At 37.6% G+C, this 25,424-nt stretch overlaps 1 protein-coding gene across 8 annotated transcripts; it reads left to right on the top strand.

Annotated features, from left to right (window-relative positions):
- Positions 1-5,283: 5,283 nt before the first annotated feature.
- Positions 5,284-25,239, top strand: LOC105392584. 8 transcript variants are annotated; one of them, XM_038107712.2, is made up of 28 exons: positions 5,284-5,479; positions 10,448-10,630; positions 11,383-11,523; positions 11,780-11,812; positions 13,085-13,267; positions 13,801-13,944; positions 14,134-14,316; positions 14,459-14,590; positions 14,866-15,180; positions 15,419-15,733; positions 15,834-16,148; positions 16,233-16,421; positions 16,548-16,688; positions 16,783-17,103; positions 17,197-17,379; positions 17,557-17,607; positions 17,809-18,708; positions 20,383-20,514; positions 20,619-20,942; positions 21,028-21,216; positions 21,303-21,440; positions 21,800-21,901; positions 22,315-22,629; positions 22,712-22,868; positions 22,946-23,112; positions 23,243-23,569; positions 23,663-23,842; positions 23,999-25,239. In XM_038107712.2, exons 1-28 carry the CDS (start codon positions 5,317-5,319, stop codon positions 24,184-24,186), a joined length of 6,111 nt encoding a protein of 2,036 aa, XP_037963640.2. In that variant the 5' UTR covers positions 5,284-5,316; the 3' UTR covers positions 24,187-25,239. The 8 variants fall into 8 exon arrangements, with proteins under 8 accessions (XP_037963640.2, XP_037963645.2, XP_037963653.2 ...); XM_038107717.2 differs by lacking the exon at positions 11,780-11,812; XM_038107725.2 differs by lacking the exon at positions 21,800-21,901.
- The last annotated feature ends 185 nt before the right edge of the window (positions 25,240-25,424 follow it).

Raw genomic sequence — 25,424 nt, 5'->3', positions numbered from 1 at the left:
GGCGATATCGGCCCGAAGCGGTATCGCCGATCTCAACGATAAACAGGCTTTATTGTTATCTAAGTATAGTTATTGGATGATTTAGCGACATTATATCTTTGTTGGGTCCATAAATGAATTGTTTGACGTGGCATCTAATGTATTTTGGTAACTGTCTATGGTTTGTAGGTATAGATCTCTACTCTCTTGGCCACAACAATAAATGGTTTTAGAAATTCCCCTCTATTGATGCTGGCCAATTTTCCAGTTGTTGGGTTAGTTTGCATGACAATGATGAGAAAAATTGGCATTCTGTATCATTGTTGCACTCCAAAACCTGCATTTAAGGAGTGGCCTCTCAGAGATTACCTATCACATATACCATTTCTCTGCTGTTTGAGAAAAAAGGTGTTCAACTAATGCTGCTGCTGGTGATGACTAATGGTACAGAAATAGACACAGATGGTTGGACTGGTCCTCCCGTATAAAGATGTACAGCATACTATGGAAGGAGCTGTGCTCGGAGTTTCTTGGAAGATTCCGAACTTGGAAACTTGGAACTTCCGAAGGTTACAGCTTTTAAAATCTACCAGCTGAAGTGGCAGTGGATTCTGTCATATCTGCCAAAGAACTAATGGCAGCTAAGGTAGACAAGTTCTGTAATGAATACCTCAATGAGGCTGCAATAGTGAGGTCCACCCTCCAGCCTGTAAGACCACCAGCGCTACACAGTCTACACACTACACATGTAGCCGGTAGTCATTGGAAGAGGAAGGCTGGAGACAGAGTCTTGCAGCAGACAATAATGGAATGATGTGAATAATTTAGTAACTCTAGGCATCTATTAATATAGCTATTTTAATAAGTAATTAACTATCAAATCAAATTAATTATCAATGATAAAACATTCCCATAAGAATTATTACGAATTCCCCTAACCTAAGGGGAAGTCAAGGGTGGCTGGTAGTCGTTTGTAGCCATGCATTTTTACTCACGTGATAAGTCAACCACCAATCGGCGTATTGGAATTATTAAGTAAATACAGTGCATTCAGAGTACACATGCAGAATTTAGGTGGGCATAGGATTCTGAGTAATGTTTACCTCAAAATTATTTGCAGTGCAACGCCACGGTGAGGTTTAAATGCTCAGATATAATTCATAGAATTAAGTTGAATGGAAAATAGTGTAGCCGGGTAGGTTTGCCGGGTTGTAGGAAAAGCAAGGTTGACTTACCAAACTATGCTCCTTCTTCAGAGAACTCGATTTACACTGTTATTACTAATGCATAATTTAAATAAAAGTATGTACCGAGAAATATACTTAGTTATGTTTACTTAAACAACAAAGATTTCACTGAACTTGGAATTTGAATTAAATTTTAATGACGAGTATGACACGCACGCGTGACGTTTTATCACATGAAAAAACAAAGAAAACTTATGTGAAGTTGGCTGCGTTCTGTTTCTGTACGTCATCTGTCACTGTCAGAAAAATGACAATATCAGTGTTGCCAACAGCAGTTGTAATTGCCTGAATGTCGGGTAATTTGATAAACTCAGGCTGGTTATGAAAGTTCATAATATTATGCGTTGTCTTTTAGGTTATAATAATAAATTTCGTTGAAGGATGACTAGAAGAAGTTGCTTTTTGGCAATAAGTCCGCCTTTGTATACGTCCTTTATGTTTTAAATTTGTAACTGTTTGGTATATTGTTTGTTTGTATGACTGTGTACAATAAAGCGTAAGTAAATAAATAAATAAATTTCCTACTTTATTTGTAGTTCTCTTCTATAGTCTAGCCATTGTTGGCAACTTGAGCCTCATTTCTAAATAACTAGTCAGTTTCCACTCAGGCTTAGCCAGTTCTTCATAAGGAAAAGTGGCAACACTGTTTAAACTATGAAAAAAAATGTGATATTTAACCAATAATCGGGGTTGCTTTGTAAGAACTTCACATCAATAATTGATCAATCAAAATGAAATCGGTGTTTAAGCGGCTTTTTTAAAATATCTATCTGCAACAACAACAATCTGTGGTCATGTATTTCGAATAATTATTTTAGAGAAATCCACCAAGGAGCGTTAGGGTAAACATCCATTCTGGAATTCACAATAAAAGGTATAGTCGTTTGCAATAGAATCCAACAATCATGTAAACAAATATGGCGGACTGACATTGACAGCGTATTGTTTATGCCCATAGTGATGTCATAGTGTTCTAATTAGATTAAATATATAAGCTATAGACTATAAAATAAAACTGATTATATATAAAAAAGTGTTTATTAAAACAAATTTAAATCTTCGTCTTCTTCATCATCACTATCAGAAGTGTCGCCGGTGACCGTAATTATAAATGGAACCACTGTGTCATCGCTTGCCGTGTCTAAAATGCCGTCGAGCTTTTTCATTTCTTCCTCTTCCTTTTTTCGTTTTGGTTAATTATATTAAGCTCTTGAAAATTATTTTTTATTGTATTCAAATAATATTAAATTAAAATAATTTATTAAATTAAAATTAAAAGATACCTTCAGATTACGAACAACACTAACTTTTCAATGACTTATAGAGTTCGATGAGTAAAAAACTAAGATGACAGCTTGTCAAATACTTCGAAATTTTTACGTTGCAAATTTTAACAAATTTAACTTATAAATACAAGTTAAATCGTGTTGAAGATAATGTGAAAACAATGGTGCGTTCGTTGAAATCAGACTATGTTCATAATTGATCGTCAAATGTATGTGATTACGGAGTAATCGTGACAATTTGGTTTGTTTACATGATTGTTGGATTCTATTGCAAACGACTATAGATTGAGTCGTCATATTCGAAGTCTACAATATTTATTATGGTCATGTGGTATACTGTTGTATGACCATATTGTAGTCTTTGATAATGGGCCCCTCATACTCATTATGTATATGTATATCTGAGATGTATATCCTAACCATAGAGACTCGCAACTTATCACTTCGACATCGAAGATCTTAATCTACTACGTATAAAATAATCTTCATCACCCCATCACGTCCCCACTACTGGGGCACGGGTCTTAGGCCCTTAAGGTAAGCAAGCTTGAGCTGAGAGTAAACCTTAGTCATATTACATATAACATACCTACTTAAGTACAGTATTTACAATATTTTTAAAATAGGTAAGTTGTCGGAATTCACACGGCTTCTGCAATTTGCAGTTATAGTAAAGGGGGCTTCAGGGGTTCAGTCTGAACTACCTACTTTTGATCTCCTACTTAGTTACGACATTTTTATTACTTACGTAAAGAAACCTCTCCTATGCATGACAGGTTGTTGTTGTTGCAAAAGTAGTAACCGGTCACCAAAATAAGAAATAGGTTTATTTGTAAGTAGGTACAAAGTAGTATATTATAATATGTATACTTACTAAAAACAATGAACCCATAAATTTAAAAAGTTCTTCAGAATAACTACCGTATTCATTCCATTTCCGCTTACTGTACACCATTTCTTTAACAGCCTTTATATTAGGATCGACCAGCAGGTAGGTCCTAACAAAGAGTACTATTTAACAACGGGAGTCGGTCCTAGAAGGAAGATCACATAAATATGCCGAAGAACCGATGACCGGATGGGGCAAACGAGTTCTCGAATGAAGACCACTGGACTGACGTGGATGAGAGAGTTGTGGTGTGGTCAAATTATATAATGTACTCTGTGGTTGTGGTACTCTTTGGAGTGACAACTATACGGACTGATGATGATGACGATAGGTAGGCCCTGGGTGTAGCTCACAGAGTAGGGGAGACCGGGGACAAAAGTAACAGTTTGTAGCTTCTGTCTGATTTCTCGTTATTAATAACATTTACGGTAAAATCAATATAGTCACATAAAACTTTCGTATATTGTCTACAAATATCCATTATTACTTTATTTAATTCATCTCGAATTTTAGCATTTGTAAAGCCTCAAAAAAAAAGGGAAATCGTTACTTTCGACCCCATGGTCAGGACGAAAGTAACAAGGCATGGGTCGAAAGTAACAACCCATAAATTCTGCCCAATGTTATAAATACGATTCAAAAGAAAGAACAAAAAAATCAATCAAATTATTTAGTTAAGAAAACTTCTTAAAAAACTATCGAAACTCAAAAAAACTTATGACTTACTTATTGACAAAACTAATAAAAACTTCTTAATATAAACTGTAAATGAGATCCATCATTTAAACTGACTAACTGATAAGAAGTTGTTTTATTTGTGCCATAATATACAATATTATGACACAAATATCTGATCAAAACAACAAAAAATTAAAATATATATTGTGACATGGCCATCTTACGTAAGTAATACGTTACTTTTGTCCTGCCGCGAGCTGTTACTTTTGTACCCATCCCCATTTTTGAAACATCAGGCGACATAACTTTAAAACAGCACGTGTTATTCGAAAACAATTTATGACATGCTACAGATAATCTTATAATGAATCAATGAACAAATAGTCATATGGTTCTTGGCATCTTAATTCTACGTAAACACTAAATGAATAAACACCAAAAAAGTTACTTTGGGTGTGTAAAATCACGAAATGCTCACTAACACAAACTTGAACCGCGGCACGGGCGCGGAAAACCCGCTGTTACTTTTGTCCCCGGTCTCCCCTACTTTGTTAATACTCGTGAGTCGTGTAGCTAATAGCTCATGAATTCGAAATCATGAGTTCGAATTATTCATAAGTAATCTTATGAATAATTCGAACCGAGCATAAAGTTTTAAATACTTGCCTTTACATTTTGAGCCTATTGTATGGATGATAAGCCGAGATTTGAATACTTCTCTCCCTACATGCTCGTACGATTTGTAAGTGATTACATTAGTATTTGCTTCGTCGATATTTTATTGTAGACGATTAAAATTATATAAAATAATATAAACGGCAATATGGTTCGCAACCTATCACATGAGTACAAATGTGCTGCGAAAGGTGGGTGGCTCGCTTGTGAGCCACCTCTGACTACCCCTTCGGGGATTACAGTCGTGAGTGCATATACCTACATATACTTACACTAAAATAATATCTAATAACTAACTTATATTTGTTAACGAATAGGTGTTCATTCAGGTCTGGAGTTTAACTATGGGATGGATATGTATTGACCATCCTGCAACATTAACGTAGGTAGGTATAGAGTGCAACCTATACTATATGCTATGTATAAAGCAGAAGACAATGCGAGGAGGCCGGGAGGATGGGGCGGGCGGTGCGCATGCGCGGCGCGGGCGGGCGGCGCGGGCGGGCGGGCGGCGCGCGCGCCGGGCGGGCGGCGAGGCGGCAGTAGCGCGCGTGCACTCGCGATGGCTCGGACGCTGGTGGCCCTCGCGGCCCTACTGCTGCTCGCCGTCGCCGGCGCCGACGCGAAAAAATCCGGCGCGCGTGTCGAGCCGCAGATCGAGGAGGTCACCGCCAAACAGTTGGAGCGAGTGCTAGCCGACAAGGATTTCGTTGCGGTGTTCTGGTGTAAGTGCCGGGCCGGCGCACTCGCCCGCCGCCCGCCGACGGGAGCGCGCCTCCCTCGTGTGTTAATTTTACATGAAACTTTCAAAACTCGCATCGGATCGGCTGGCCGGCGGCCAGGCGGGGGCGAGCGTCGTCGTGTCGAAACGTCTGCGACGGCGCCCGTCCAAATGGGTTATCGCCGAGTTAATGATCTTCGATCGAGCCACCCCGTGGAAGACGGATCGGCCGGGCGCGGAGGACGCTCGTCTGTAGCCACGCATGATACTGTGGTGACGACGCGGCGCTCGCCTGCGCCTGGGCTCGGCATGTAGTTATGCAATAGCGGGCTGCGGAGACAATAAAACTTAACCCAGCCGCCCACCGCTGCGGCTGCCGGCGCGCCCTAAAATGGCGGCGAGTCTCATTTCCACTGTTTCCCCGATGGTTGCTCTGCCAAGGTTGCCAGGCGCCTACGCTTTCAGCTCACCCAATATCTGTGTTCCTAACACGTGTACAGCCAAAATAGACATTTTTGTGTGAAACATTTTCATTTGACTTTTCAGTCACGTAATTTGTATATGTAACCGACTGAAGCATTCTCAAAATACAGCTTATTCGTTCACCGAGCGTGACACGACGCCGGAGATCGATCAGTTAACTGATTCATTAGTTATCTTCTGACGCATAGAAATAGACACATCTTGCACCCATTTGAATGATGCAGGGGCTGAGTCTAGACACGATAACTTCAATAAATCACTGTCGAAGCCTTGTGCCGAGTGCGTTTGGCGAACACTGAGGCCGGTGCCTCACGGGGGCCGCTCGCGTACGTTGGAAGCCGTAGAACAGCTGGACGCTGGTTCATGTCTACAAACATATTTTAATGATATAAACAAATGATTTTTTGCGTCATATAAACAAAAATATGTAAACAAACATACCTCGGTACCTACTGTACTAATACCCTAACTCATCCATAGATATGTAGAGAGCTAGGTACCTAGACTACAGAACTGATGCTGATGACAGGAAGCTTTTAAATCTACCAATTTGTAGTCACTACAAATTTTGTTCGAAATGAAAATTAAATAACAGTTTATTGATTTAATTAGAAATTGATAAAAAATATGCGCTTGCGCCTATTATCCTTGACACGTGTAGAATTAATTGGGCAAAAATACTTAAGCTGTTATTTTCCACCAGTTGCCAGAGAATAGGAAAAGCGATAAGATTATAAAAAGTGTTTCATGTACGCCTGTTCTTTTTGGATTTCTTCCAACACTGCGTATCTTATCAATTTAGATACCAACGTGTTGATTAATGAATTGGTCGCATTTTTTAAACTCCGTGGAATCTAAGAGTTATGCTACTTATGCTGTAGCTATCTATGTCTCACCCCGACATATTATTTCCCTTTATATCCTCTAAGTATAAATAGCCAAATTCTGCACTTAGATATTTAAGATCAAACTTTTAATAATCGTATAAGTCATAACTTCATAATCATAACATGAAATTAAGGCTACAGCTAAAACCCTACCTAATGACGAGATATTCTCATCGCATCACTTATAAATAACTAAAATATATTTCAGTTATTTCTTATGAAACAAAGCTATACAGCTCCCGCATAAAGAAACAATATGGATATGGCAGACAGCCTCACTAAAGTAGGTTTGTAAATAAAAAACCGGCCAAGTGCGAGTCGGGCTCGCGCACAAAGGGTTCCGTAGCAAATTACAGTTAAATCAACCTATCTCAAAAACTATAAGAGATACTTTGATCAAACCAAAAATCGTTGAAAGAGTTAATTAGTATGCATCACCTCTATTTTTTTTAGAATTTTATACCCCGTAGTTATAAAAATAGAGGGGGGGGGGACATACTTTTTACGACTTTGAGAGCTGATATCTCAAAAACCGTTCACTTTAAGAAAAATGTTTTTTAGAAAACTTTATATCATTTTAAAAGACCTTTCCATTGATACCCCACACGGGTATGTACATCGAAAAAAAAAATTTCATCCCTCAGTTACATGTATGGGGGGCCCCACCCCCAATTCTTTTTTTTACTATTTAGTGTCATATTTTTGTAGCGGTTCATACAACACATATTCCCATCAAATTTCATCACTGTAGTACTTATAGTTTCCGAGTAAATCGGCTGTGACAGACGGACAGACGGACAGACGGACAGACGGACAGACGGACAGACGGACATGACGAAACTATAAGGGTTCCGTTTTTGCCATTTTGGCTACGGAACCCTAACAAAAAATAAAACTGCAAAAGTAGGTAATGGTAACTATGTAGTTAGCTCCTATAACATTATAAGTGCACGTTAGTAGGTACATAAAATAGTACCTAATGGTATAATTTATAAACTAACGCTTACACTTTATACTAATGTAGGTACTAAGAAACCTACACACCCTTGCGGCAGCGGCAGACAGAGGTTCATTAAGACTTAAGACTCCAGCCTATCCCAATGTTTTGTCTAGTGTGCCTATAGGTACCACTACTAATTCTACAAACTCAGTATAAAAAATGGAAAACGTAGTTAGGTACATAAGTATTAACAAATAATAACAATCTCGGCTACAGTTAGTAGTAGAGGTGGTTATAACGGCTAAATCTTAATAATGAATTATACGTTATATTATAATTTTATATTCGTTATCTTAAACTGTTGTTGTGATAACAGTATATCTTAAGCTGCTGTTTTTGAACAGATGTATAATGAACAATATGTTATCATCATTATAAATATATTTTCAAACTACAACGTAAAATTAGAAAATATGATATAACTTGTCTAGTTTAAATGTACGATACTTATGAGGTAGAATTTTAATTGACACAGCATGAGTGTATGTGTAGTTTTACATAATACTTATTTTATTCTATTGCATTAATATCGATGTTTAATTTACGTTTTTTCTTTGTAATGTTTATATTAAAATTATAATGATATTTATGAATTATGATAGAATATGACAAATATTAGTTAACACGAAGAACTAAACAATAAAGTTATGCACTAAACACACTGTTTTTAAACACATTTAACTCTGAACAATGTGCCGAGTAAGTTATAATTTACGCGCGACGATATACCGAAACAATAATCTGTTGTAAAGACAATCAATATAATGATACTCATTGAAATTATATTCATAATGAAAAATAGCATTAAGCAAAATAGGCTCTAATACAAGTAAACAGATACTAATTTCAATATTCGATTGGTTGGCCAATCTAGTGACATCTCTTGACGATTTTAGCAACTAATTAGATTTGATAAACTATAATTTGATAAGAACGCCGTAAGATGGCGCTGTCACGAAAAAAAAGTTTTTACGGAAAATAATTATATTTATAACAGTATGTCTTTTATTTTAATAATCATTATGAAATTATATAAATATAATGTGATATATAAGTTGCTGTGTGTTATAACTGCCACCTCTAGTTAGTAGTTATGAATAATTATAAATACTTTTTACCCAGCTTTCAATGTAACAATTTCCCAGTAAAAATGCCAATATTCTCGAAATCACCAGCATCAATTCTTCGCCAATTATTGAGCAAGTCGGCTCAGTTTTATAATAAACTATTCTGAATTCATTTCATTTTCTTTGGCTTCATATGCAGTTGAATGAATTTTAGGTCCACGGTCGCAGTTTCTATTGTTGTACCTAATGGGCTGAGAGCTTTCCACTGACTAAGAGTGTCGAGAGGTCTCGGTTATAGTTATCCTACCAACATATTTAAATACCTTACCTTTTCTTCGTAGCGTCGATGTGAACTAAATCAAACTTGGTGGTACTTGAGTGCGCAGTTACAGTTACATTCATGCCATGTGGCCCGCTCTAGTAGAATAACGAAAGTCTTCCTAACGACGTTTCTTGTTATGGTTGTTATGAGGAAGTCTCTAATCTCTAATAGCTATCGCTTTGTAAAATTTGTGAACTATACCAGTTGTATCCATGGGTTTATGGAAGGCTTTTATAGTTTTATACCTAAGTCCTGTATTTTGCAAACACAGATCCTCCAGCCTGTAAGCATAATAAACCCTTACTTTCCAGTTATATTTAAGTAGGTATTTGCATTTACTGTCGCGACAGTAATTAGCTACCTTTCAACAACGTTTTGTTGGCAAAGATTCCATAGAAAATGCAACATAACAAATAATTTTCATTGCAAGAATTCAAAATTTTAAGTGCACCTCACATTAGCCTTGCACTATAACAATGGGGACGTGCGTGCACAGTAAACAGTCGGGACTGCCAACTAAATATCAGGGCATAAAGAGGCTAAAAAGCTGTGTAGGGGGGATGGAAACAAAATAATAGAAGTTTATGAATTCTTAATATGAAAAATATTATTATTTCCTTCCGCAGACCAGAAACTTTATTTTTAATTTATCAACAGCACCATTAGGTAGGATTTTATACGTGGCTACTTTCCTTGGCAGGGTAACCGATCATCAAAACTCATTTAGGATTTTCACAATTTATGCCATTTTCGCAATCAACCAAAATTCTTGTTTCACAAAAATTAAATTGCATTTTTTGCTTATACCGCTACATTCCACGGTGTCTTAAATAGAAAATATTAAATCTTTGCTTGTTTGTCTAATATAAAATATAAGCCACGCATGGCGATGAACTCAGTAAAAGATTTAAAGAGACTAATTAAGGTTGAACTTATGACCTTTTTAACTATACCTACCGTCAAAGCAAGGCAACAATAGATAGGTCGATATTAGTTAAAAGTCCCTCATGGGCCTGCCGCCGCCGTACCACCATTAGCATTTAACAAAACGTCGCATTTAAACATCTATCAGATCCTGGTATGTTAAGTCAGATTTGAAAAGCTGTTCAAGGATTGTTAATTGATAATGTTCGGTGGTGGTAACCCCACTGATAAACTCCGATGACCCTTCACTGAGCTTTCACGAGTGTTAACGCTTCCACGCTTATTGCAGATGCCCGAAGTTGCGTGACATGTGACAAGGTGTTGGAAGAGCTGGAGAAGATAGACGACGACACGGACACCTTCGGCGTAGACTTCGTGAAGATCAACGACAAGCGGCTGGCGAAGCAGTATGGCATCACGAAATTCCCCGCCCTCACGTACTTCCGTGAGAAGGAACCGATTATTTACGAAGGTCAGTTATTATGCAACCCATCATGTATCCTATGCTGGGTGGGGCACGGGAAGGTCAGTTACTATCCAACCCATCACGTCCTTACTGCTGGGGCACAGGTCTCCTTTTAATTAAGCAAGGGTTTTAGGCCTAGTCCACCACGCTGGCCTAGTACGGGTTAGTGGCCGAAGCTCAGTCCGTTTTTTGAAAATTTATAAAAAATACTACGTAACTAGATGCCTATCTAGTAGCGGGATTCGGGACATTATAAGTATTGCTTCCGAATGAGAATGGCAGTAGTACTAGTAAATTATGAAAAAGTCATGGAGGTATGTAACATTTGATGTTCCTAAACAAGATTTGGTGATCGAAGATGATGTAGTTCAAGAAAATATGAGAGAGTGTGGAGTGAATGAGGATATGACAGAGGATAGGGTAAAATGGCGTGACATGACCAACAAAGCCGACCCTAAATAAGGATAAGGCAAGGAAGAAGAAGAAGATGATGTAGTTCAAGAGCTATATTATGTGAACTCCTAGTAGGTAGGCTATAACTAGACAGAAGGAACATGTAACGGAGGCTGCAAAGTGTGCAAAGTAAAATGCAACTTGGCTAGGCAGACGAAGATTAGAAAAACTTTCTATTGTCTAAATACCTACTTTGTGTTTTAGTGGAAAAAATGGGCAGATAAAAAGGGTGAGGATAATGCTAGTTATTATGGAACCAACTGTTTATTTACTGTTTACAAAACATTAGCAATTTTTCTTTGCAGGAGATCTCATGGACGAAGAGAGCGTCCTGGATTTCTTGACGAGTTTAGAGGCAATGGACCTACCTGATAGAATAGAAGAAGTAAACCAAAAGATCCTTGCAAAGATCATTGAGGACACCGATTACGTTGCTGTTCTATTCTGTAAGTATACAGCCATTACCGCTTGCGGCTTCCAGACTTCGAGCTATCAACTGTGGTAAAAATTAAAGTCATCTTTCAACTAACATCAGACCCACTTGTGGTCATCTTGTATAAATTCTTTTATGTAGAAAACTATCTTTAGTCAAGTATTTTGTATTCAATCTTCTCTCTTACCATTTGTTACTCAGCCATCATCTTAACCTAGGCGGAGATGTATTCACTGTGGCGTGTGTTTTGACTGTGTTTCTTACCATAGGTCCTGATCACAAAACTTGCGGCCCTTCGAACAGTAAGTAAGCCCTACAGCAGGCGGCATGCTCCCTTTATGTCGGTTTCGCTATAACATTTCTCTGCTTCGTAGAATAGAATTTGTTTAATTTTATGTTTCAGATGTGCTTCTCGAATAATATATTGGCTATTACAAAACTCTCTCGGGTCAGGATAAAAATAACTAACGATAGAATAGGAACCATATGTCAGAATGCATACTATTCTGTATCGCAACAAAATAATTTAAATGGAGATTCGTGATAAATACAGATAATTAAATATTTGGCACTGATGCAGCATAGCGATGCGGCGTGACTCATTGGAAAGACCAATTTCAATCAATATTCTTGTAATTTGTCAAAATTGTAACACAGACAGTTGGATTCAGAGCGCGGGGTGGTAGAGTTAGGCGCGTGTGGTAACAATCGGTCAGTCATTTGTCTGGTAATGTGAAGGATAGAATCAAAATCCCGTTAGTATTATCTGGCGGTGTGCGAGCTATTTCAGCTGAGCTATTTGCGGCCCGGCCGCTAGCTCACATGGATTGACGGCCCGAGCTGTCACGACAACGTCCACGACAGAAACGTTCTATACAAGAAAAAAATAACAATGAAATCGCGATTAACGTCTGCATTTAGATAATCTCCGCAAATTACTACCGGCCTCGCTGGCCAGACTCAACATTTAAACCGATGACCTTGACCCAAATACAATCTTGGAAGTTATCGTATGCGCAAACGCATGTATTCATTTGAATGTTTATGACATTCTATTAGCTAAAATAACTTTATTAGCCCCAGTTCCATTGCGATTTACTGATAAACTCATTATTATACATTTGATTTTGACGACTTTGAATTTATGAACGTTCACTCTAACGACATGTCATTAAACTAAGAAAGTTTTGTCGAGTAGTTTAGTTTTTTATTCATCGTTTGTTTCTGAACCACCTGCATAGGTGCCCTTTTGTCTACTTAGTCACCCATAGATCCCACATGTCGTAGTACCTGGCTACTCGTACCTACAAATACCCGTATGAAACTTGAAAAACACGATAAACAAACATACTTAACGCTATCCCTTACACTGACTTCATGCACGACACTTCACACCTATTACTTTAAGCTATGTTTAGCTTTACTCACTCAACACACACAGACTCCGCTTAACTGCACCGCTTCAAACGCATTCAAGAGGCATGAAGCACAAACAACACAGATATTAAACACGCAAACTAAACTGTGGTCTATAGGCGAGGATGTATTCTCACCGGTGTGTTCAAATGTTCCAGACAAGCCTGAGTGTAAGAGATGTGCGAAAGCCCTGCAAGAGTTGGAGAACATTGATGATGAAGCCGACCAGCTCGGCATCGGCTTCGTCAAGATCCACGATGAGGAGCTGGCCGAGGAGTACAGTCTTGGAGAGCTGCCAAGACTCGTGTACTACAGGCACGAAATACCTATCATCTACGAAGGTTTGTGAATCAGTTTTTTGTCAAATGACGTAGTGAGTATCAAAATCCACCTCAACATTTAGTCATACCTGCTCAAGGCGTTCCTCTATTGGAGCGTCTAGTGCAGTGATACAGAATTCCTGCCAGTACACAGTTAATTGGCAAACGTTGTAAGTCTTAATTTATGGTACCTGGGCTCTCTGAGCTTTGCTCGGTCGTAGAAAATACTCATTGTTTTCGCGGATTCAAACCTTGAATACTTTTCTAAAGCAATATTTATTACAACACTCTAAACATGACTGTAATGCTATTTCAGATCATGGCAATAGCATCTGTAGATCTGTAGAAAGTATATTTAGATTTACTGTCGATAAATGTAAGTATGGAATGGTATTCGAGTCACTGGCCGAATTAAAAATAGATTTCATTTCTCGGGAGTGTTTAGCCATTTGTATCAAGTAACCCAAAACTGGGTGGACAAGCTCATAAACCTACATAAACGGTGTCGGTTACCATTTGTAAATTAAGCTTTACTGTGTAGTTTGTTTGTGTAGGCGAACTGAGTAAAGAAGAGGACGTGCTGGAATGGCTGATCGCCAACAAGTCGACTGGGGACGAGGAAGATGTCATAGAAGACGTCACGGCTAAAACTCTCAACACCCTCATCGGAAACGTCGATAACCTTGTCGTCCTGTTCTGTAAGTTAACATTTTATCATTAACTCACTTATTAATTGCACAGTTTTATATTATTAAAAAAAGGTGATTCATAAGGTCATAACGCGAAAGCCGACACTAATAACTTTCATTCTTAAATCAGTGCCAACTATGGTATCAAAATTCTTAAAATCGATAGCTCGTTATTAAAAAAGTGTTATTTTTAAACAGACAACAATGACGACGAAGACTCAATGACTGTTCTGGCCGAGTTGGAGAAGATCGACGACGACTGTGACCGTCATGGAATCCAGTTTGTCAAGATTGATGATGAGAAGGCGACTGAGGCTTTCGGCATTGAAAGCGTTCCTGCCATTGTCTACTACGAGAAACAGATCCCTAATGTTTACGACGGTAAAAATTAAGACTTTTCTCTTTTTGCGCCTTTGAAACAATCTTAAAGTTATGAAACAAATTCTTTCGTATTAGCGGACCGTAATACAATTTATTTTTAGTTTGAACTAAAAGGCATATTCTGATATCATTGCATTTACAGGCGATCTGGAAAATGAGGAAGAAATCTTGGAATGGCTTGTTGGACAACTGGAAAAGGATGAAATTGAAGATGTAACTGATGAAATGTTGGACCGTCTGATCAAGGATGGCAAAACTGTCGCAGTACTATTTTGTGAGTAAATAATAATCAAAATTGTTAATATATGTACAAAACGCTGATTTTATTGAAGAAAACATACGAAGTTCGATTCTACGCCACTTCAGAAATTCGACAATTAAGTTGTTTGTATAAAACCTGCGCATTAACTGTATAGGTAGGTACACTTGTTAGCTGCTAGCAGTGCAAATAACATCTAACGGCGTATTTGTAGATTACAGTGGTAACAGTAGTAATATTCCGTCCAGAGTAGTAATACGACTATTCACTAAATTTTGTTTCTATTACAGATGACAACAACGATCGCAAGTCACAGAAAGTACTGAATGAATTGGAAAACATTGACGATGAATGTGACCAACTAGGCATTGCGTTTGTGAAGATTGATAACAACGATGAAGCAGCGGAATATGGCATTGAAAAGATTCCCACACTATTATACTTCGAAAAGGGTATCCCCACATACTATGAAGGAAACCTTGAAGAGGAAGAGAAAGTACTTGAATGGCTCCACTACCAAACAGAGAGCGATGAAATAGAGGATATCACAGACGAAATGCTGGATCTCATCATAGAAAAAATGCACTACGTTGCTGTTCTTTTCTGTAAGTAATTTTCATTGTATATTGTGTATACTAGCAGCACCCGTCTTCAATAATTTGTTTGGCTTGACATTGGCCTCGACAGCGATGTTTGAACCTATGCCAGGTTTTTAAATTACCTCGCCGTCCAAATTTACTACAGCTGCGATTTGGCTATCGAACTCCTAACAATATTGAATAACTCACTATCCTACCGAGAACTGACATAAAAATGAAATACAGTTCTTCATATTTCTTACAGACGACAAGGACCAGAAAAAAAGTCAGAAGGTCTTGGCTGAACTTGAGAACATTGATGATGAATGTGATCAAAATGACATCGCTTTTGTGAAGATTGACGATGACAAAGAAGCGAAGGAATACGGCATTGAGACCATTCCAACTATGGTCCTTTTCGAAAAGGGTATTCCCCACATTTATGAAGGTGATCTTATGAAGGAAGACGACCTCCTTGGCTGGTTGCTTCACCAAAAAAGGCACAGTGAAATCCCAGAGGTTACGGATGAAATGATGGATAAATTGATTGAGACTACTCCTTATTTGGCTGTTATATTCTGTGAGTATCTATATTTTTTTCTTTGTACTATATAATAATAGTATTAGTACATATTTTTTTACGATCTCTTTAATTATAAAATTGTAATTTATGTTAACAGATGACAAAGAGGATAAACAAGACATCAGAATTCTAAATGAGCTCGAAAATATTGATGATGAACTAGAAAAGGAGGGCATCGTTATTGTTCGAATGGACAATGAGGAAGAAGCGAAGGAATTCGGTATTGACCATCTTCCGACCTTGGTGTATTTCGAAGAAAACATCCCAGCCATTTACGAAGGAGATCTGATGAATGAAGATGAAGTACTCAATTGGCTAATTGAACAGAAGAACAGTGCTACTATTGAAGAGGTTACTGATGAAATTCTGACAGACCTCATTGATGAACATGAATACGTCGTCGTTTACTTCAGTAAGTGAAGCTTACTAACATGTCTTGAGTTTGAGTATTATTCGATAACCATTTTTTTTTTAAATTTGTACTTTTTCTTTTTAGGTGGCAAATGTGAGGAGGGTGAAGAGTGTGATAATATTTTAGATGAACTGGAAAACATAGATGATGAACTTGATGAGACCGGTATAATTTTTGTTACAACCGAAGATTTGGTTCTGGCCAAGAAATACGGAATCAAGACCTTCCCAACTCTAGTTTTCTTCAGGAACAAGGATCCGCTGGTTTACAAAGGTATTTATATATATGCGTATGTATGTAAATATTATATAGAATTTAGGTAGTTCTTGGTTCATCAATATTATTTCTAAAATTTTAATAATTCTATATTATACTCAACTCATTTGATTTTCATTTCAGGTGATATCGAAGATGAAGATGAGGTGTTATCATGGTTGACAGATGAAGATACTCTAGAAATTCCCGGTAAAATTGAGGAAGTGAACTCAAAGATGTTGGAAAAAATCCTAGAGGAAAACGATCACGTTGTTGTATTCTTCTGTAAGTATCGTAAAAAGCAATACACGAAGTGGCATAATACATTTTAAAGAAGTTTAGTTGTATCTTAATCTAATTCATCAATCTAACGTTTCAGATCAGGAAGGTGACAAGAAATCTCAAAAAATATTAAGTGAGTTGGAAAACATTGACGATGAATGTGAAGAGAAGGACATTGATTTTGTCAAGACATCGGACGAAGGCGTTGAGAAAGAGTACGATCTACCGGAACTGCCAGCCCTTGCTTTCTACAGGCACAAGTTCAGGACTATCTACGAGGGTGACCTTATGTACGAAGAGGCCATTTTGAAATGGGTGTTAGAACTCCTTGATACTCAACCTGATGTTATTGAGAATGTGGACAGAAAGACTTTGAAAGACCTTATTACTGACGTGGAGCACCTTGCTGTTTTCTTCTGTAAGTAATTTAGTTCTTGCTACGATATATTTTAGGTCATGAATATGATAGTTATGCCTTTAAGATTTAATAATTAATTATGTATCTTTACAGACACTGATGACTGTGACACTTGCGATGAAGTACTGCAGGAGTTGGAGACCATCGATGACGACACAGACAAACAGGGCATCCAGTTTGTTAAGTCGAAGGACGCTAAATTGGCCTCGGATATTGGTATTTTCAGCTTCCCCGCCTTGGTATACTATGAGACCGGTGTTCCGATTATGTACGACGGTAAGTGTTAAATTTTATTATATTATTATAAACTTACATGTGTATAGTAATTCTATTATTAACAGTACCAACCTTCCAACACTCAACTGTAATTGTATGTAAGTCCAACGGTGGGAATAGTTTTTAAATTTTCCGTCATAATATAAATAAATGTTAACATATTTATCATTTTTATAGGTGACTTAATGAAAGAAAAAAAGGTTCTTCAGTGGCTTGTAGAACAAAAAAGTAAGAATCCACATCCATTTTAAAAGAAAATAATTTATTTAATTTAAGATAAAATTATATTATGTATTAAGAAAATTTATATTGAAATATTCTATGCATGACATCATTCTTAAAGATATTAATTATTATTACTTTATTTACGCCTTAAATGCTGAATGTTTGAGCTATGTCATTTTGCATGACAGTTACTAATGCCTGCAGGTGAAGATAGTCCTCGACAAAAAAACAAAGCTTTTTCTAAAACAAAGACCAGTGCAGATGTTGATAAAAAATCCTCAGGGAATCTTAAAGGTAAACTGAAAACTGATAATAAACCTGAATGGAAAACAATGGGTACATTAAAAGTAAGATTCCCCGGAGATAAGAATACAAAACGCCAAGAAGGCCGCCGAAAACAAAATGACATAGACGATGACAATGACAATGACGACGACGACGATGATGACGATGATGATGACGATGATGATGACGACGATGACGATGATGATGAAGACGATGATGAAGATGAAGACGATGATGATGATGATGATGAGGACGATGACGATGATGACGAGGACGATGATGATGATGATGACAATGACGACGATGATGATGATGACGAGACAGATAATACACCAGCACTAAAAAAAACTTGGAAAAAAATGGGAAACTTAAAAGTAAGGTTTCCAACCACCATAAAACCGAAAGCTGAAAAAAAACCACAGACAAAAAAGGACGATGACAATGACGATGATGACGATGACAATGACAATGATGACGATGACAATGATGACGACGATGACGACGATGACGATGACGACGATGACAATGAAGACGATGAGGATGATGACGATGACGATGAAAACGACGACGATGATGATGATGATGACGATGACGACAATGATGATGATGATGACAATAATGATGAGGACAGCGAGGATGAAAAAGTAAAAAAGGGAAAGAAAAGAGTTCCAAAAAAGTCAGGTAAAAGCTCAAAGAAGAGTCGAGATAACGATGACGATGAGGACGATGATGATGACGACGACGACGATGATGATGATGATGATGACGACGATGATGATGATGATAGTTTTTTTGGTCGAATTAAGAGAATGTTCACAGGTAAATGTGAGTTGGACCCCTCGACATGAACCTGCATCGGAGCACGGAACCCCAGTCACACATCTGCATGGTCGAATGGAGTCCGCATGGAAGCCCCACCACACTCCGGCTGTCGCCTGCAGTCATTCGCGAACGCTTGCTAGTTAAAAACACTTAAATTGTTTCTCTTTACTAACATTCCATTTAGATTATTAATTTCGCATTTAATGCACAACATTAATATCCAGTTAACTCCTGTTATTTCCTTTTATACATACGGGTTGTAAAACAACATTTTTACTGACTGCAGGCGACCGCTGTTTCTACATTGGAATGGGGACGAAACCGGCCGTCCCAAAAATGACTTATGAACCCTACCAGTGCTGTCCCACTAAAGTACAAAGTCCAACCAAAGTGGCCAAGGCTACGCCGAGCAAGGCGCCGCCCAAGAAACCAGTCAAGGAGACGCCAAAACTGAAGAGCCAGCCCGAGAAGCCAACCCCTAAGGGCAAAAACAAGGCTCTTGCTAAACCGGAAAAGGGCGCCAAAGGAAAAAAAGGTTTATTCGGGATTGAAAATGATTGGTGGTGGTAAAACTTAATGTAAAATTGTACTTGCAACAATTTCAATTTTTCAACATGCTCAACGAGATTTTTGCAAGTCTATATAAGATCAGTGCACGGGGCTTCAAGCGGACACGAATGTTATCATCTCACTAGATCCTTTCTTCGTGATTTCATTCTAATACTTCTCTAACTACATGATTTTCTATTAACATTGCTAGCTTTTGTATAACCTCGTGTCCCCTTGGTTCCTGTGAACACTTAACAGGGTTGAATGTTGTATTTACATGTTGCAAACGGACTGTTTCGCCATAGGGATGTTACCTATTTACAAATACCGACTTGTGCTATGTACCTAACGCGATATCACTGCCATTTCCAAAATGCCGAAACAGTCTTTAGATTGACCCTTTTCATCAAAATAATTGTGCTTTGCACGTCATTATATCAAAAACATTGAAAAGACTAAGTATTGGGATAGTAGTGACTTAAGAAGATGTATAAATCATTTTGTTGGTTATAAATTGATTCCAATATTTAGATTATATTGAAATGAGAGGAATTGTAACAACACAAGGCATTTTTTAATAATTGTTATTTGCCATGTCATCTTGGAATACTTTTATAGGATTTCATGATCATATATAGAGTTCTAGTCTTCATGATTCTCATTAATTTGTAATACTTAAACTATTTTTGACTTATAGATTTATTAAATATTAAACCATAGTTGTTATTGTTTTGTATCAACTTTCACGAATACAATGCCAGTTTATTTTTATACTGAAATCTTTAAAACGCAAAGAGCAGTGCTGGCGTTGGGTGTCATTTTGATAATCGGACTGTAAGTTAATTGTTTGACCGAAATTTTGAATGGATGCTTATTTTAATTGATTACGGGAAATTGTTGAGTTGGCGCTGTATCAATATTTTTGTTAAATAATAAATACATTTTCTATGAATCTCTCATTATTAATTTCTCACGCGAATGATGTCAGCATGGTATTGCTGTAGAATCCGAGCATGCCATTTACTGGATGTAAATTGGTGAGTTATTTGAATAAAATGGATGTGGATTTCTTAATGTTGTAATATATTGTTTTCAGTGTTGATGTATTTATGACCATTTTAGGTAACCTATTGGACGAATCGGAAGTCCTAGAATGGATGGTAAAACAGAAGGAAGATGAAAGTATAGAGGAGATCGATAGGGAAACATTATTCAAGTACATTGAGACGAAAGAATTCTTAGCTATTATATTTTGTAAGTACCTACTACACATTCAAACATAGTAATTGTTATACATGTCTAATATTGTTGAATAAAAGTGTTAGTAAAGAGAAATAAAATATATAAATATGTTTCAGTCAAAGAAGATGATCCAGAGAGTCCGAGAATACTTAGGCACGTGGAGCTAATTGACGATGAGGCCGCCGAGTACGGCATAAAGATAGCCAAGTGCAGCGACCGCCTCATGGCCAAGAAATACGGCTACAGGAACCCGCCAGGTATCACATACTTCAGGAAAGGGAAATACATCAACTACGACGGGGATATTGATGACGAAGAAGAAATCCTCGACTGGCTGACCAACCCCGAAAATATGGAGCTAACAGATCACATTGAGAGAGTCAACAGAAAGATGTTCCAGAAGATACGACAGACGTCGGACTATACAGCTGTATTCTTTTGTGAGTTTGCCGTTCGGTTATGCATTATCAGGGTATTTATGTTTCATTATAATTTCAATCGACTTGCACATCTTACATGTTTTAGACAGTAATGACTGCAAACAGTGTCCCAGAGTACTGGCTGAGATCGAACACATAGATGACGACGCGGATGGAGCTGGCATCAATTTCGTCAAGATTGACGACAGGGCGATGGCCAAGGAATATGGTGTCTTTGCACTGCCTGCTGTTCTTTTCTTCAAGATGGGATCTAAAGATCCAGTTATCTATGCTGGTACGTGTGTCGTTTATATAAATACTCAATTAAAGGTTAAATATCTGGAATAATCATTTAAATAATATACTTTTTTATTATTACAGGAGATTTATATGACGAGCAGCAACTGCTGAGCTGGCTGCTAACGCAGAAGAATCCAGCCGGCGACGTCATAGAAGAACTTGAAGGACAAGCTTTGAAAGATCTGATTGAGGAATCTGGATCCTTAGCTGTCTACTTTTGTAAGGATATAAATTATATTATTACGCAATTTACACAACTAACTGCAAAGATATTTGCCACAACATCACTGATACACTAAAGAGAGGCCAAGCAACCGATACCATATAAATAGCGCAGTCATTTTAAAATGGAAAAGTTTATATAACTAGAACTTTTGATTGTTAAGTTGGAAGGACTGCATTATTTCTATGGTACAACATATTTTACTTAAGCTTTCTGCTGTAAATTTAAATGCCTATCATATTTAATTTAATAAAAAAAAACACTGGAGGCTGCCAAACATATGAATGTAAACACATAATTTTAATGCTTATCATGCCTGGTTATTAAACCACATTATTGTTTTAATTTTCGTTAGGGAACAAAACGTTGTGTGACATTTGCAATTCGAAAGCAATGCGAAAGGCGATGAAAAAGAAAGCGAGCACGGTTGACGAAGAGGAGGCTCAGGAACAGGATGGTACTGCTATCACTTCTGCACTGCACCGACTTTTTGCATTTTATTTTCCAACATTTAGTTCCCCTGAAATTCCCTGTCTGTGAGATTTTTACTCTCCCCCTGTACCGTAACTGTCACCTCGTTTAAAGCATGTGGCATGGATAGTTTGATTCTTCATCCATCCCTTTTATAGATTCCGGACATTTCCCTTTTGCCGACTTTTTTACATGTTTTATGGGCTATAGGTGGCAAACTACAGTACGACACCTTTATCCATAGCTAAGTAGATGTAACTGAAAAATTGGAAGCACAAGCCAATATAGTTTGACCTGTAGCTACAAAACCTATCACACAAACCAGTAGAGCCTTGGAGAGCACACGAATGTGTCTAACTGTCAAAACAGCTTAATTGGCAAAAGACGTCGATTTTTCAGATGCCCCGGATTGTGAACAATGCGCTGGGATCCTCGAGGAACTAGAGAACATTGATGATGATTGCGACAGGCATGAAATCAAATTCGTAAAAACGCAAGACTATGCAATTGCCGAAAACTACGGTGTTACCGATTTCCCAGTTCTTGTGTACTTTGAGAGCAATATTCCGAATGTATATGAAGGATCTCTAGCCGAAGAAGAGGAAGTTTTGCAGTGGCTGATTACGCAGAAAACCGAGGATCGTATCGAACTCATAACGCGAGTCATGTTGGAACACATGGTAGAGGAAACGCAGTATTTAGCTGTTTACTTTTGTAAGTATCGACTATAATACCAATGTTACATCAAACTAATAATTTAAAACGTACTGGCGTTGACATGAAATAATGATTTCAGACAAACTTAACTGCCACATTTGCGATGCTATACTGGAGGGTCTCGAAAAGATAGACGACGAATGTGACGTATACGGCATACACATGGTCAAGATCCAAGACCCACAGTTGGCTAAACGCTATTCGATAAAAACATTCCCAGCAATGGTATATTTCAGGTAAGAAAGTTTTAATGCAGACGTAATAATAAAAAGGAGAGAGAGGCACCGATTAAACTGTTCATAATTTATTTCAGAAATGGAAATCCTCTTCTGTTCGAGGGAGATTTGCAAAATGAAGAATCTATTTTGGAATGGCTCATCGATGACGACAACCGTGAACTAGCCGACGAAATAGAATCAGTCAATGAAAGAATGTTGGAGAGGCTACTGCAGGAATCTACTCTGCTTGTTGTATTTTTCTGTAAGTACCACAATCACATCATTACTACCTAACATGTGATAAAAAAATAAAGATTACTGTCAAGGTACCTATACAATTATTTTGGTAGGTATATTAATTAATAGATGAGAGTAATAATGTATTTTTTCAGATGATGATGAAGATTGCCCAGAATGCGAAGAGATCCTCGAAGAGCTTGAACTGATAGACGGTGAGGTCGACCAATTTGGCATTGATTTCGTGAAAATAGCAAGCACAGAAGCTGCCGCTAAATACAACGTCGTTAATATACCGTCTCTTGTCTACTTCCGTAAGCAAGTGCCGATGCTGTACGATGGAGATTTGTACCAAGTGGACAGAGTCCTCGGCTGGTTAACTTCTCAGGATGTTTTTGAGATCAAAAACGAAATTGAGGAGGTCAACCGCAAAATGTTGGACAAACTTTTGGAGGAGAACGAATTCTTAGCTGTTTACTTCTGTAAGTATTTGCAGGGTATTACCTACATCATAATGGCATTATAATTCAATTGCAAATTAGAACAGTATATTCACTAATGAACTTCATTTACAGATGAAAAATCTCCTGAAAGCCGTGCCGTTATGGACAAGCTCGAGAACATTGATAGTGAAACTGACAACTTGGACATTACGTTCGTCAAAATGCACGACCCTCGATACGCTCGCAAATGGGGCGTCACCAAACTGCCTGCCATCGTGTACTTCAGGAAACGCTTCCCAAGCATATACAGAGGTATGGTTCACTAAAGCAGAGAGATTGCCATCCCATTACTGTATTTAGCTTGTACAAACACAGACCAACCAGAGTTCCATATACAGACCCACTTGTCCTTATTTCTCATTGGAAGGTTTTTATGTTTTCTCCATACTGACGTTAATTGTGTTACAGGTGACTTGCTGTCTGAAGAAGAAGTCCTAGACTGGCTTCGGAAGAACAGATTCAGACAGCCAGAGCTGAACATATTCATGTACGCTCTGATAGCGCTGTCGATAGCTTTCATCATGTACACTGCGTTCTTACTGCAGTGCTTCAAACCGCAGCCGCCTGCGCCCGCGCCGCATCCCAAGCAAGCGTGAACAGTCATCCGAACCAATCATATGGCTTTCATTGTAGGTGTACTCAAATAAGACATTCTTTGTAACAGTAATCAATACTCGTAATACTCAACAGCCGTCCCTTTGATGGCTGACCAACTCTCTATGTGTGCCAATGCCGGCTGTGATCTGCTAGCTGACATTATTTAAAGCGCGTAGAACTAAATAAAAGTTATTTGACGTCGGGGTTATTTCAATTCAATACGTTTTTAGTAACAAGTTCTTGGGATCAAACTTTATTTGATAGTCTCTATGGAAGTCTTCTATACGGTTAGGGAAAACATAAAAAACAGCTGGATTGACTTTTTAAGAAATAGGTAGGTCATAAGATTTTTGAAATAAAGCCTATAAATGACCACATTAATTCTCTACTCATGGCATTTTAACTTTTATACTTTTATCTTCCTTAAGACTGTAATGCCTCCTTGTGTTGAAACCAATAAGTCATCTTAGACATTACTGCCTTCCTGATTTTTCGTTTTACTTCGGTTTAATTTTGTACTTTAATGTTAGCAATTTATAGCTTTTGTTTCATCCTCGTTATGTTTGCGTTTGATTTTATGAGCTTTTCGACGACGATATTTTACGTCTTCACTGACTTGACGTGACTTTCCCATTTGAATTCAATGTGTTTCCTTCGGTAGATTTTAGTACTGCGGTAAATAATACTGGACGGTGGGCGTTTATTACTATTTCCCTTGGATTTTGCCACGAGTTAAATCTAAACAGCGCGGTTATACCTAGACTGCAGAAACACATACTCTGCGATTTTAAATAAATATTAGTGTTGTAGTAACTTGCCCAATTATCATTCCCGCTAATATTTTTATTGTTTTAAAATATGAATAATTATAATGATACCATCAACTAATGAAACGATAAGGGAATATAAAAAGGAAGCTAAGAAAAATGCTCAAGAGCGTTTAAGTTTTTTTCGACGTGCGCGACAGGCGCATGTGTTGGAAAAACATATTCAAGTTGTATATAAAATGTACATAAATATTAATAAAATAAATAAAAATTGAAAAACTGAAATGCTGGTTTCATTTCTTTGCATGTTTTTAGGGTTGGAAACAAAATTCTTCCATGATTTCATTTAACGTGAATGAATTTATTATAAAAATATTCAATGAACATAATAATTATTACCCCTACTAATTAACAATTTTATACCGAAACTTAATCAGTCTATAAATCAACATTTATGGCCTACTTACTAA

The sequence above is a fragment of the Plutella xylostella genome, chromosome 9 (assembly GCF_932276165.1).
Source record: "Plutella xylostella chromosome 9, ilPluXylo3.1, whole genome shotgun sequence".
Classification (NCBI taxonomy): Eukaryota; Metazoa; Arthropoda; class Insecta; order Lepidoptera; family Plutellidae; genus Plutella; species Plutella xylostella.
Note: the sequence above shows the minus strand (reverse complement) of the source record. Positions and strands in the feature narration are given on the sequence as shown.

Excerpts from the sequence above, each read along its gene's own strand:
- LOC105392584 (XM_038107712.2), top strand. The coding sequence starts at position 5,317 with ATGGCTCGGACGCTGGTGGCCCTCGCGGCCCTACTGCTGCTCGCCGTC. Across the intron at positions 21,441-21,799 it reads ATCCTTAGCTGTCTACTTTT|GGAACAAAACGTTGTGTGAC; the intron begins GTAAGGATATAA and ends AATTTTCGTTAG. Across the intron at positions 23,570-23,662 it reads ATTCTTAGCTGTTTACTTCT|ATGAAAAATCTCCTGAAAGC; the intron begins GTAAGTATTTGC and ends CTTCATTTACAG.